This window comes from Carcharhinus amblyrhynchos, chromosome 35, assembly GCF_965287045.1.
Source record: "Carcharhinus amblyrhynchos chromosome 35, sCarAmb.v2.hapA, whole genome shotgun sequence".
Lineage (NCBI taxonomy): Eukaryota > Metazoa > Chordata > Chondrichthyes > Carcharhiniformes > Carcharhinidae > Carcharhinus > Carcharhinus amblyrhynchos.
This window is the reverse complement of record NC_137358.1, coordinates 13,728,604-13,742,542: the sequence shown is the minus strand read 5'-3', so window position 1 is coordinate 13,742,542 and position 13,939 is coordinate 13,728,604. Positions and strand designations below refer to the sequence as shown.

The following is a 13,939-nucleotide window of genomic DNA, read 5'->3' as shown; positions in this document are numbered from 1 at the left end:
GACAGGCTAACCTAAGGTAGACAGAAGTAGCCAGGGAATAAACAGTTATAGGAGTGCAAAAGATTGTGGCAAAAAGGAGTAACCTCTATGAAATGTGTGTGAAACTGCACAGAAATGCATCAACCACTTTTAGTTTCAGATAACTTCACACTCAGGTGGCTCCTGCCCCCCGTTTAGTCCATGGGTTTTAACTTTGCGACAACCCTGTTATTCGGCACTTTATCAAATGCAATTTGGAAGTTCATGTACAGCTTATAAACTGCGCCGCCCCCCATTGCCGCGTTAGCCGCGCCGCCCCCATCACCGCGTTAGCCGCGCCGCCCCCGTCGCCGCGTTAGCCGCGCCGCCCCCGTCGCCGCGTTAGCCGCGCCGCCCCCGTCGCCGCGTTAGCCGCGCCGCCCCCGTCGCCGCGTTAGCCGCGCCGCCCCCGTCGCCGCGTTAGCCGCGCCGCCCCCGTCGCCGCGTTAGCCGCGCCGCCCCCGTCGCCGCGTTAGCCGCGCCGCCCCCGTCGCCGCGTTAGCCGCGCCGCCCCCGTCGCCGCGTTAGCCGCGCCGCCCCCGTCACCGCGTTAGCCGCGCCGCCCCCCGTCGCCGCGTTAGCCGCGCCGCCCCCATCAATCTTTGTTGTTACCTCGTGAAAAATCTCAATCAAGTTAATTAAAACACAATTTGCTGTAACAAATCAGTGCTGTTTTATTCCTTAATTTATCTACCACAGTCTAAGTGACTGTTAATCTTGACCCAGATTATTGTTTTGATATCATCATCAAGCCTTCCCAGCACTCGGGTTAAACTGACCAGCCTGCGGTTAGGGGTTTAGTCTTACATTCTGCCCCGTCCCTAACTGCCCGTCTGGACTGCGTAGCTAGGCCATTTGGGAGGGCAGTTAAGGATCAACAAAATAGTTGTGGCTCAGGAGGCCAGACCGGGTGAGGATGGTGGATTTCCTTCCCTAAAGGAAATCCAGATAGGTTTATACCACTGTTCGTGAAGTTTGATGATCATCATTACTGAGACCACTTCTTATCCCCAATTTTATTTCATATCCAGCAGCTGCCATGGTGGGATTTGAATCTGTGTCCTCAGAATATTAGTCTGGACCTCTGGATTACTAGCCCAGTGACAATACCACAACACCATGCTCCCTGAGATAACATCCAATTGGGTTGACAGATGGCAGCTAACTCCACACCACATTAATGCCAGGTAATGACAATAGCCAAGAGAAAGCCCACCCTCTGCCTCTGACCTTCCAAAGCACCATCTTTACAGACCAACATCTTGGGCCATCCAAACATCACTCAAGAAAAGTAACCTGTACATCTTTGGATGTCGGTTAGCTCAGTTGGCTGGACAGCTGGTTCACGATGCAAGTGACACCAACAGCATGGGTTCAATTCCCGTATGTGAGGTTATTCATATAAGCCCCGCTTTCTCAGCCTGGCCCCTCACCTAAGGTTAAAACACCGCCACTCAGCTCTCCCCCCTCAAAGGGGAGAGCAGCCTATGGTCCTCTAGGATTATGGCAGCAATGTACAAGCCACAGACCCCAACAGTAACTCACCATAGAATAGAATCCCTACAGTGTGGAAGGAGACCCTCGAGCCTGCGCCAACTCTCCGAAACAGCAACTTACCCTGGCCTATCCCCGTAACCCTGAGCATTTACCTAATGCCCCTAACCTACACATCTCTGAGCACCAAAGGGCAATTTAGCATGGCCAATCCTCCTGATCTGGAGAATGGGAGGAGACTGGAGTACCCAGAGGAAATCCACGTAGACACGGGAAGAGCGTGCAAACGCCAGACAGCCACCCAAGGCTGGAATCGAACCTGGGCCCTGTCGCTGTGAGGCAGCAGGGCTAACCACTGTGCCACCATACCACCCAAACTTACTCTGACAGAACCTCCCTGCGACCTTTACCACTGGCATGAACAAGAGAAACACATCACAGAGACCAGCATCCAAGTGACTTAACTTCCCTCCATGTTTCCCTCCAGGTCACACGCCATCTTGAATTGGACATATATCACCATTGCTTCATTATCATTGTTTCGTTAGTCTGAAATTCCCACCATAGGAGGGAACCTGGCACGCGATTCATAGCAGCTGGAGGAGAAGACCCACCCACGGCTTCTCAGAGCAACTACGGATGGGCAATAAACACAGTTACCCGAGATTTCTACTTGGATGGAGATATAGAGGTTTACAGCATGACAACAGGCCCTTCAGCCCAACTTGCCCAAACTGGTTTTTGTTTTACCACTGAGCTAGTCCCAATTGCCCACGTTTGACCATCTACCCATCTTACCATGTAACTGTCAAAATATTCTTTAAAAGACAAAATTACCTTTGGGAAAAGATATTGACTATTTAGCTGATCTATGCCCCTCATTATTTTACAGACTTTAAGCATCTTTAGTATAGCAGAATTGCAAAAGTTAAATCGGACCATTGATTAGTAAGAGACAGAGATAGAAGGGCAGATTAGAGACCCAGTTGAGTATATTTAATTAACAAAGAAGACTGAGTAATAGCAAATTAGAAAAAAATTCTAGTAAGTGACCTGCGGCCTCAGGGTGTGGGGGATTCCGGCAAGGACTAGGGTTCGCAGTTTCTGAGAGCGCGGCAACACGACATCAATTTTATCCCACGTCAAATCGCCGACATCGTGGTTGTGCGTGAACTCCAGATGTGCTTGCCACCTTAACCGCTGCTGAGGGTCTTCGGGGAGCGGGACGCCCCGAATTTTCCTGCAATTTTGTTCAGCTCCGTCTGTGGAAAGGTAAGAAAGGCATCAGTACGTGGAGTGAACCCTCAGTTTTGTCCGCTCCATGTGACACCAGGTCCATAACAATGTGGTTGACCCTCCACTGCTCTGTGAAATGGAGGGCGGTTAGGGATGGGCAATAAATGCTGGCCCAGCCAGCGATGCCCATGTCCCATAAATGAAAACAAAAAATCAGAGTAATTGTTTCCACCTAAAACTATAAAGGAAACAGATTAAATGGAAACTTGAAAGCGGGGGGGGGGGGGGGGGGGGGGGCACTGCAGGCGAGCAGAAGTGGGGGGGAGGGGTGTGTGCTACCAGCAAGCGGGGCCGTCTCCTCTCTCAGTGACTAACAGTGTGAGTTGAATGCTGCCCGCTAGTTTTCCCATGAGCGAGTGGAAAGAGTTTGATCTTTAATAAATCATTGGAAATGAATTATTCATCATCCAGTTTGACATCAACAACAAAACTGGCTTGCATTCACCCAGCTCCATTAACGCACAAAACCATCCCGAGGCATTTTGCAAAGTCCAATCGGACTCAAGTGAGCAGAGTGCTGGAAGAGGGAGATTCAGATGGGCAAACTGAAAGCTTTGTCAGACTTGTCACAAAGAAAGAAAGGGAGGTGGAGAGGCCGGGAGGTTAGGCAGAGAATTCCCTATTCCCCGGATGGCTGAGAGGATGAAGCCCCAAGCCATCCTCAACTCTGGAGTTGGTTCATTTAAAGTAGAAGTTTATTTATTAGTCACAAGTAGGCTTACATTAACACTGCAATGAAGTTACTGTGAAAATCCCCTTGTCACCACACTCTGGCACCTGTTCAGGTAGACTGAGGGAGAATTTAGCACGGCCAATGCACCCTAACCAGCACGTCTTTCGGGCTGAGAGGGAAAACCGGAGCAGCCGGACAAAACCCATGCAGACACGGGGAGAATGTGCAGATTCCACACAGACGGTGACCCAAGCCAGAAATCAAACCTGAGTCCTGGTGCTGTAAGACAGCAGTGCTGATCGCTGTGCCGTCCATTTACACCCGTGCGCTGCAATGCCAAAGAGATATGCATCCCAGCTCGCTGGATACGGAGACAGGAAAATCAGCCAGCTCTGGAGTGGAGTTGGCCAGTAGGTCTGGTGGGGCGATGCTGAAAGGGGCTTGGAGTTTTACTGGGCCCAAGAGGAACACCCTGCTTCATGCACTGTCCCAAATACAAACACGGAAAATCTCCTGGGCATTTTTCAGTTTAAGTTTATTTATTTGAGTCACAAATAGGCTTACATTAACACTGCAATGAAGTTACTGTGAAAATCTCCTAGTTGCCACACTCTGGCGTCTGTTTGGGTACACTGAGGGAGAATTTAGCACGGCCAATGCACCCTAACCATAGAATCCCTACAGTAATAGAGGCAGATACAATTTTATCTTTTGAAAAGCATTTAGGTCGTTTCATGGATATGATGGGTATAGAGGGATACCGGCCAAATGCGGGTAATTGGGATTAGCTTAGGGGTTTTAAAAAAGAAAGGGCGGCATGGACAAGTTGGGCCGATGGGCCTGTTTCCATGCTGTAAACCTCTATGACTCTATGAGTGAACCTAGTCCCGCTGACCCCAATATCAGCCTAGTAGTTGTAGACACCTGAAGCACTGAGGAGGTTGCTAATGGTGTTTCTATCCTTGCCCCCTCATGGCCGGCAGCAATAGTAGGTAAGCAGAGTGGCTGGCTCAGGGGGTGGGGGGAGGCGTGTCTAACAGGGTGGCAGAAAGCTCATTTACCTTCTTTGTCGATACGGAACCCAAACTCGTCGTAACGGATTTCTGGCTGCTCCCCAGACTCTTCCTTCTGAAAGAAAAGCAGAGCAGAGGTGGGTCAGTGCCGCGTGCTGTCGCAAGCCAGCAGCTCAATGCGTCTGAGTGAGGCTGCACCCAGGGAAGGCCAGGGAAGCAGCTGGAGACAACATCTGAAACAAATCGAGTTCCACTACCAAGCTGAAAAGATGGCAAAACATGAGGGACGCTTCTTGTATAGTGTGGAGAAGGGTCCAGGAAAGGATTCTTCTGCTCAATGATTCACTCTGGAACTTCTAAAGAAAATTCTTAGCGTCACGCACTCCTGGGTTAGGTTCAGGGAGCACGAAGGGTTCCTGAAACCTCACATTACCCCACTCTCCCATCCCCAAAAAAATCCTCATGATATCCCTGCAAAATGCAATTACCCATAAAGTCTTTAAAGTTTATTTATTAGCGTCATCAGTTGGCTTACATTAACACTGCAATGAAGTTACTGTGAAAATCCCCTAATTGCCAGACTCCGGCGCCTGTTTGGATACACTGAGGGAGAACTTAGCACAGCCAAGGCATCTAACCAGCACATCTTTCAGACTGTGGGAGGAAACTGGAGCACCTAGAGGAAACCCATGCAGACACGGGCAGAACATGCAAACTCCACACAGTGGCCTGATGCAGGAACTGAACCCGGGTCCCGGGCGCTGTGAGGCAGCAGTGTTAACCACTGTGCCACTGTGCTGTGAATGACAACTCCTCACACTTAACAGACTTAGACAAAAGCAGAGAATGTTGGAAAAACTCAGCATCCTTAGGGCGAGAAAATAGAGCAGAGTTAATTCCAAGTCTGCACGACCCTTCTTCTGAATTATGTGTTTTTTTTTATTCATTCATGGACATGGGGGTCGCTGGCTGGCCAGCATTTATTGCCCATCCCTAGTTGCCCTGGAAGGGCAATTAAGAATTAACCACATTGCTGTGGCTCTGGAGTCACATGTAGGTCAGACCGGGTAAGGACAGCAGATTTCCTTCCTTAAAGGACATTAGTGACCCAGATAGGTTTTTCAGACAATCGACACTGGTTTCATGGTCATCAGTAGATTTTTAATTCCAGATTTTTTTTTATTAAATTCAAATTCCATCATTCTGCAGTCGTAGGATTCGAACCCGGGTCCCCAGTCCCGGATTTCTGGATTAATCATCTAGCAATAATGAGTTTCTGGATTAATCACCTCCCTGATGTTGGATTATATACTGCAAAGGAGTGGGTGGAACAGTGGGGGCAGTGATTCGTGGGAGATGGGAGAGACTACAACCAAGATGTAGTAAAACTGAAGAACAAGCGACAGATGGCCCAGTGGGGGAGTGTTTTTTTTGTGCAGGAACAAAAAATATTTGGGATTTTTCTTTAAAAAGTTAAGATGGAAGAGAAAAGTCACAGTGTAAAGTTGTTGGACTCAGTGTTCAGTCCTGAGGGCTGTAATGTGCCCAACTGGAAGATGAGATGCTGTTCCTCCAGTCTGCATTGGGCTTCACTGGAGCATTGCAGCAGGCCGAGGGTGGGACATGTGGGCACGAGTGTAAGGCGCTGAGTTAAAATAGCAGCAACGGGAAGGTCGGGGTCATGCCTGTGGGCTGAACAAAGGTGATCCACAAAATGGTCACCCAGTCCTTGTTCAATCTCCCCAGTGTAGAAGAGAACGCATTGGGAGCATTGGATCAGATTGAAGGGGGTTCAAGTGAAATGCTGATTGACCTGAAAGGAGTGTTTGGGGTCTCAAGCAGTGAGGAGGAGATAAAGGGCCAGGTAATGCACATTCTGTGATTGCAAGTAAAGGCTGAGTGGATGTGTGTGTGTGTGTGTGTGTGTGTGTGTGTGTGTGTGTGTGTGTGGGGGGGGGGGGGGGGGGGGGGGGTGGTGGGGTTGGAAAGCAAGCACAAGGGGGACCCTATCATGGCTGTGGGAGGGAGGGGAAGGGGTGAGGGCAGAGGTGCAGGAAATGGGTCAAACCCAGTTGAGTGCCCAGTCAGCCACGATGGCAGAGAAAGGTTTTGGGGTGGGTGAACGGTGGGGAGGAAACTTGGAGGAAAAAGGCAGACATGTCGGAAGTGCCACTTTTGAAGTTGGCATCATAACAGGTGTGATGGAGGCGGAGAAAGTGGGAGAATGGGATGGCTGACTTAAAGAGTGGAGATGAATTTTCTGAGCAGTTTTAGTTGTGTTCTGATTTTTTTTAGGTCTGTGTGAAAGGGATGTTAACGTTACAGCAACTTGTTCCGGTCTTCTCTGACGCTGCCTCTGGGCTGACAGTGGAGTTAATCAGTAATCTGTTAACTGTCTGTGCTGTTATATGCTCTGTCTGAGGCCAGAACTCTCCATGCACCTGACAAAGGAGCAAACCCCAAAAGCTTGCGAGTTTACTATCAAATAAATTGGTTGGACTTAAACCTGGTGTTGTCAGACTTCTTACTGTGTTTACCCCAGTCCAACGCCGGCATCTCCACATCATGACAGTGGATCAACAGTTAACCTAACTGCAGCTCCACCATACCTGGAGAATACCTGGCTTCCTGGAGTCCACACCCTTTAGCACACAGCTAATGACTCAGCCAACACCGAGAACAGTACTGAGCAGACAATAACTAATCCCAGTGTAGGCCACACCTGCAAATTCTGACGGAGTCAACCACACCTTCATGAATTCATGCACAGGATGTAAGCGCCACATAAACTCCCAGAGTGAGTAATGCCTGGAGGAATGACAGACTCACATGTCTATGCAGAGCCTGAAGTGCCCTCCCTGTAAGCCAGAGAGCAGGGACAACAGCAACTTGTGAACACTACCGTCATTTTTCAGCCATGACAGGTACTGCATCTCAAATAGCTACAGAGTTCCAAAATCCCACCAGAACCGTGCCCTCTGCCGGGGATGGGCAACTTTTTCAAAAGTTTATTTATTGGTCACAAAGAAGGCTTACATTAACACTGCAATGAAGTTAATGTGAAATTCCCCTAGTCACCTGTTCGGGTCAATGCACCTAACCAGCACATCTTTCAGAACATGGGAGGCACAGTGGTTAGCACTGCTGCTTTCCAGCTCAGGTCACCATCTGCGTGGAGTTTGCACATTCTCCTCGTGTCTGCGTGGGTTTCCTCCAGGTGCTCCAGTTTCCTCCCACAGTCTAAAGATGTGCGGGTTAGGTTGATTGACCGTGCTAAGATTGTCCCTTAGTGTCCTGAGATCTGTAAATTAGAGGGATTAGTGGGTAAATATGTAAGGATAGGGGGGTAGGGCCTGGGTGGGATTGTGGTCAGTGCAGACTCGATGGGCCAGATGGCCTCTTTCTGCACTATAGGGGTTTCTATGATTCTATGAAACCAGAGGAAACCCATGCAGACACGGGGAGAACGTGCAGACTCCACACAGACAGTGATCCAAGTTGGGAATTGAACCTGGGTCCCTGGCACTGTGAGACAGCAGTGCCAATCACTGTGTCACCGTGCTGCCCTGCGGCCTTGTTAGAACGTAACTGGTAATAACATTGGATTTGCTGCAATCTTACCAAAGGTAAGAAGCTGTAAGGGTCAGGTGACCTCGTAAACCATGTAACCAATGACAAGATGTTGTGATAATCAGCTGACCAGCAGGCTCAGTACAAGAATCTGCTGGGAATTGTGGGGAGCTTGGAGTGGCCCAGGGTGAAGCCAGAAGTTTGGAGTAATGAAGTTTCTTTATTAAACCTTTTCTTTGATTTATAAGTTGGAGTAAGTTTTATTAAATTTTTGTTGTCTTAATTTGAAGAATTCTTTCTGGATGAGTGGCCTATGGGACATACGTGGCCGATCTGGATGCGGCCTCACGAGACATTTTGTTGCCCGTTGCCCATACGCAGAAATGCCACATTCCGCTGGTTCCTGTCCATGTAGTTTTTTTCCTGCCAGTGTGACTATGGTGATTCACACATAAAGCAAGGGCGAATGAAGTGAGGTGTGTGCTGATTGTTCACAACATTGACTATGAGAGCGTTGTGCACTCCCTCTGTATTCAAAGTGTCAATAAATATTTCTTTTGTTCTTACCAAAGTATTGACAGTTCCGTGAATATGTAAACAATTCAGCATTTTCTATAACTTATTATGAAATACTCGGTGTGTATTAAATGTATTTAATCGTATTCCCGGAGTTACGGTTAGCGAACAAGCTCAATCTCAAACTTGTGGCCCACTGAGATGAAGGAGCGCCACTCATGCGGCTCACTCACTAGCCCAGGTTGCCCTCACTGCCAAGGTAGAAGTATTAATGGAAGACCCTTATCCACTCATCAACACTCACAGTGCAGTGTTTAGAGGGACGTGGTAAACGTTATTTGAACAGTAATCCATAGCCTTGGACGAATGTTCCAGAGGCATGAGTTCGATTCCCACCACAATGGCTGGGGGAATTTAAATTCAATTACATTGATGAATCCGGACTAAGATGACAGCTTGTTAATAATGATCAGGAAACTATTGGATTGCTGTGAAAGTCCATCTGTTTCACCAATATCTTTCAGGGGAGAAAATTCAGCATCCTTATCCAGTCGGGCCTACATGTGACTCCAGACCCATACCAATGTTTCAGCAAGTCACTCAGTTTGTGGGTGGCTTATTGCTGATGGGTAATACAGGCTGACTTTTGCCAGTGATGTTCACACTCCAAGAATGAATTTTTAAGAGGCTGAGGCAATAGGGAGGATATGGTGCCAACTTGGTTTGCCAAAATAAATAGGATGAAAAATAGAACTTCTCACTGTTACGATAGAATGGAGAACACATTCTTCATTTGGATTTAGGGTGGCACAGTGATTAGCACTACTGCCTCTCAATACCAGAGATCTGGGTTCAATTCCAGCCTCGGACGACCATGTGGAGTTTGCGTGTTCTTCCCACATCTGCATGGGTTTCCTCTGGGCTCCGATCTCCTCCCACAGTCCAAAGATGCATAGGTTAGGTGAATTGGCCATGGTAAATGCATGGGGTTAGAGAGAGAGAGAGAGGGTGGATGGCTTGGGTGAGATGATCTTCTGGAATACTGGTGCAGATGCGAATGGCCTCGTTCTGTGCTATAGGGATTCTATGATGAGTATAGGACAATTTGGTCGAGCTGTGTAATATAAAGGACAGGACTGGATAGATCTAACTAATGTTTTGGACTCGTTGAGGAGTCTAGAACAAAAAAAGGGAAATAGATTGATTTGCATTGATATAATTCCACAGTGCAGTAGGCGGCCATCTGGCCTATCAACCATAATCCCACCCAGGCCCTCTCCCTGTAACTCCATGCTTTTACCCTAAGTACTATTTATATTACACTTTTCACAACCACAGAATCTCCAATCGTTCCTAGCACAGAGTGGCATGGAGGGGGACGGTGGAGGCTGGGTAAGATGCTCTTCAGAGAGTTTGTACATAATCAATGGGCTGAAAGGCCTCCTTCTGCACTGTAGGGATTCTACGACCCTTGGGAATATCACTGTCCACCAGCCTCCAGTTTAGACGAGAACCATTTACTATGGCCCATTAGTTTCTGTCCTGAAGCCAATTCTATTTTTAATTCAAATTACTCTGGCCTCCCTGCTCAATGAGCCTCGATTTTTGTTAACAGCTTTCTTTCTGTATTACTTTGTCAAACACTTAGAGCTTATATCGACAAGCATCACTGCTTCCCTTCATCAACATTCTCTGTTGCTTCATCGATGAATTCTATTAGATCAGATCCCCCTACTGATGATGATTTCTGAGATCTTGCCCATCTCTTATTTTCTCATGCGTGCATTTAGTGCCCTAGAATTGAGTGGTTTGCCATTTCAGAGGGCAGTTAACAGTTCCATTGCTGTGGCTCTGGAGTCACACGTAGGCCAGACTGGGTAAGGACGGCAGATTTCCTTCCCTAAAGGGATATTAGTAAATCAGATGGGTTTTACAACAATCGACGATAGTTACCGTCACTGAGGCTAGCCTTCAATTCCAAATTTTAATTAACTGAATTTAAATTTCACCAGCTGCCGTGGTGGGATTTGAACCTGTGTCCTCAGGCCTTTAGCCTGGGCCTCTGGTTTACTCATCAAATATAGTCAAACCTCTACCTCACCACCTGTGGTTACTAGGCATGCTCTTACGTTCTAGAGTCTCTCCTTTCCTTCTCCATGAACGGTATGCTTTGTCTGTATAGCGCGCAAGAAACAATGCTTTTCACTGTATGCTAATACATGTGACAATAATAAATCAAATCAATTCAAATGGGTGTTACATGTAGCATTCTCCAAGCCGTGGTGGTTCAGAAGCTTATGGCAAGTCTTTCTGTTGTCTTCACTCCATTTCCTTTAATAACTTGGGATATAATCCATCCGGACCAAATAACTGGGCGGCAGGACGACACTGTTGCCTCACAGACCCGGGTTCGATTCCCAGCTTGAGTCACTGTCTGTGAAGTCTGCACATTCTCCCCGTGTCTGTGTGGGTTTCCTCCGGGTGCTCCGGTTTCCTCCCATAGTCCAAAGGTGTGCAGGTTAGGTGAACTGGCCAAGCTAAATTTCCCCTTAGTGTCAGGGGGACTAGCTAGGTAAGTATGCGGGGTTACAGGGATCAGGCATGGGTGGGATTGTGGTTGGTGCAAATTCGATGGGCCGAATGGCCTTCTTCTGCATTGTAGAATTCTACGATAACTTAGTGGCTGTAAGCATAACGAGCCTTTCCAGTGTGGCTATGAACTTTCATCTCATCCAATATCTCTGCCATCAATGTTGTCAGAACCTCTTCCTTAGTAATGACTAATGCAAAGTTAGCACTGCTGCCTCACAGCGTCAGGGTTCCAGGTTCAATTCTGGCCTTGGGTCACTGTCTGTATGGAGTTTGCATGTTCTCCTCGCATCTGCGTGGGTTTCCTCTGGGTGCTCCGGTTTCTTCCCACAGTACAGAGTTGTACGGGGGTCAATGAGAGTGGAAGAGGGCATAATATGGATAAAGAAGGTAATATACACTTTGAGATGACAGGGCAAGTGCGAGAATACTTGATGAGTATCATAGAATCCCTACAGTGCAGGAGGCGGCCATTCGGCCCATTGAGTCTGCACTGACCACAATCCCATCAATGCCCTTTCCCTATAACCCCATGTATTTACCCTAGCTAGTCCCACTAACACTAAGGGGCATTTTAGCATGGCCAATCCACCTAATCTGCACATCTTTGAAGTGTGGGAGGAACCAGAGCACCCAGAGGAAACCCATCCAGACATGGGAAGAACATGCAAACTCCAACAGACAGTGACCCGAGGCAGGAAGTGAACCCGGGTCCCTGACGCTGTGAGGCAGCAGTGCTAACCACTGTGCCACCATACCACGGCCTCAACTCACTGCGTCACTATTAACTTCAACTGAATTCTGTAAAATCTTGCTAGCTAATTCCTCACTTTTTAAAGTTGCAAATTCTCCTCTATCATCTTATTGTGTGTATGTATGAAGTCTAGACCATTCCCTGGGGTTGAATGTGTGAATAATCTTTACTTCTGATTTAACTCTAAAGAAACAGAGGAGTGTTTTTTATTCATTCGTGGGACATTTGTGTCACTGGCTATCCAGCATTTATTGCCCATCCCTAGTTGCCCTTGGGAAGGTGGTGGTGAGCTGAATTCTTGAACTGCTGCTGTCCATGTTCTGTGGGTTGACCCACAATGCCGTTAGGGATGGAATTCCAGGATTTTGACCCAGTGACTGAGAAGGAACGGCGATATATTCCCAAGTCGGGATGGTGAGTGGCTTGGAGGGGAACTTGCAGGTGGTGGGGTTCCCATGTATCTGCTGCCCTTGTCCTTCCAGATGGAAGTGGTTATGGGTTTGGAAGGTGCTGTCTAAGGGTCTCTGGTGAATTGCTGTAGTGCATCTTGTAGATGGTACACATTGCTGCTACTGAGCGTCAGTGGTGGAGGGATTGAGTGTTTGTAGATGTGATGCCAATCAAGCGAGGCTACGCCCTGGACGGTGTCAAGCTTCTTGAGTGTTGTTGGAGCTGCACCCATTCGGGCAAGTGTGGAGTCGACTCTGAATCAAAGATATGAATTGTGGATTCATACTTTTGGCCACAGAATCCTACTGATTTTTGTCGCTTGCCGAGTCAGAGTAAAGAATAAAGTTTATTTATTAGTCACAAGTAAGGCTTACATTAACACTGCAATGAAGTTACTGTGAAATTCCCCTGCTGCTGATACCAGCTTTAGCATTCTGCTGTTATTACAGGCAAATCTACCAACTTGAATTTGGGTTCAAACCTGTTTAGACTGTAGGTAGTGCATTTACTCTGAGGAAATGGACATTTGTAACTTACTCCTAATAAAGTTGTCAAAGAAAAATTAATCCATACATGGGAACTTCAAGAAAAACTTAAACTCCCAATAATGGCAGAGTTTAGGTTGCGGGGGCTGGGAATATTTTTTTAAAATGTCAATCCCGTACCAAATACAACCTCTTGATTCCAGTTTGAATAGAGGTGGGATGGGGGCAGAACCAGACCATTCCTGGGAGGCAAGTTGGTTACTTAAATCTCATAGGGGTGGCAATGTGGTTAGCGCTGCTGTCTCACAGCGCCAGGGACCTAGATTCAATTCTGGCCTTGGGTGACTGTGTGTGTGTGTGTGTGTGTGTGTGTGTGTGTGTGTGTGTGTGTGTGTGTGTGTGTGCGCGCGCGCGCGCGTGGAGTTTGCACATTCTCCCCGTGTCTGCATGGGTTCCCTCCCACACTCCAAAGATGTGTGGGTTAGGTTGATTGGTCATCGTAAATTTTCCCTTCGCGACCCAAGGTGTGAAGGTTAGGGGGATTTGTGGGGCAAATACAGGAATAGGGCCTGGGTAAAATGCTCTGTCGGACAGTCGGTACAGGCTCAATGGGCCGACTGGCCTCCTTCTGTGCTGTAGGTTTTCTGTGATTCTATGACAGGGGGGACAGCTGTGTGGAAAAATTAAATGGTTTCCAGCACTGCTTGTGAGCCAAGAGGAGAGGAGTGCTCCTACTCTGGACACCCAAACCAACCTGCTTTCCCCCTCAACTGACCCTGTCCCTGTTAATTGTATAAACTAAGGTTAAGTGTCTATAGGTAACGGGGGATAGGACAACACTTTGGATAATTACTCATGCAGAATTAAAGGAACTTTTACTGATTCTGGTGGGTGGGTTAGTGTTCGGAGCTGTACACTTGTAATGTTCCCACTTTGCAGAACTGAATACCACAGAAGACAACAAGATTGGGGCAGTAATAGTGGGTGCTGAACTCCAGGGAACAGATACTTCAGGTGGGTTCATTTAACCGTGCAGTGCTAATGGCTGTGCCTCGACAGTGTGATACAGATTGGCTAAATC

At 47.7% G+C, this 13,939-nt stretch overlaps 1 protein-coding gene across 1 annotated transcript in view; it reads right to left on the bottom strand.

Moving 5' to 3' along the window:
* The window catches only part of sgsm3 (small G protein signaling modulator 3), a 73,087-nt gene that overhangs the window by 25,370 nt on the left and 33,778 nt on the right, over positions 1-13,939 (bottom strand). Inside the window, exons 4-5 of the mRNA XM_080217355.1 lie at positions 4,543-4,609; positions 2,566-2,774 (exon numbers count right to left, since the gene is read on the bottom strand). Of these exons, the coding sequence (XP_080073481.1) occupies positions 2,566-2,774; positions 4,543-4,609 (276 nt within the window). The remainder of the gene's footprint in view (positions 1-2,565; positions 2,775-4,542; positions 4,610-13,939) is intronic.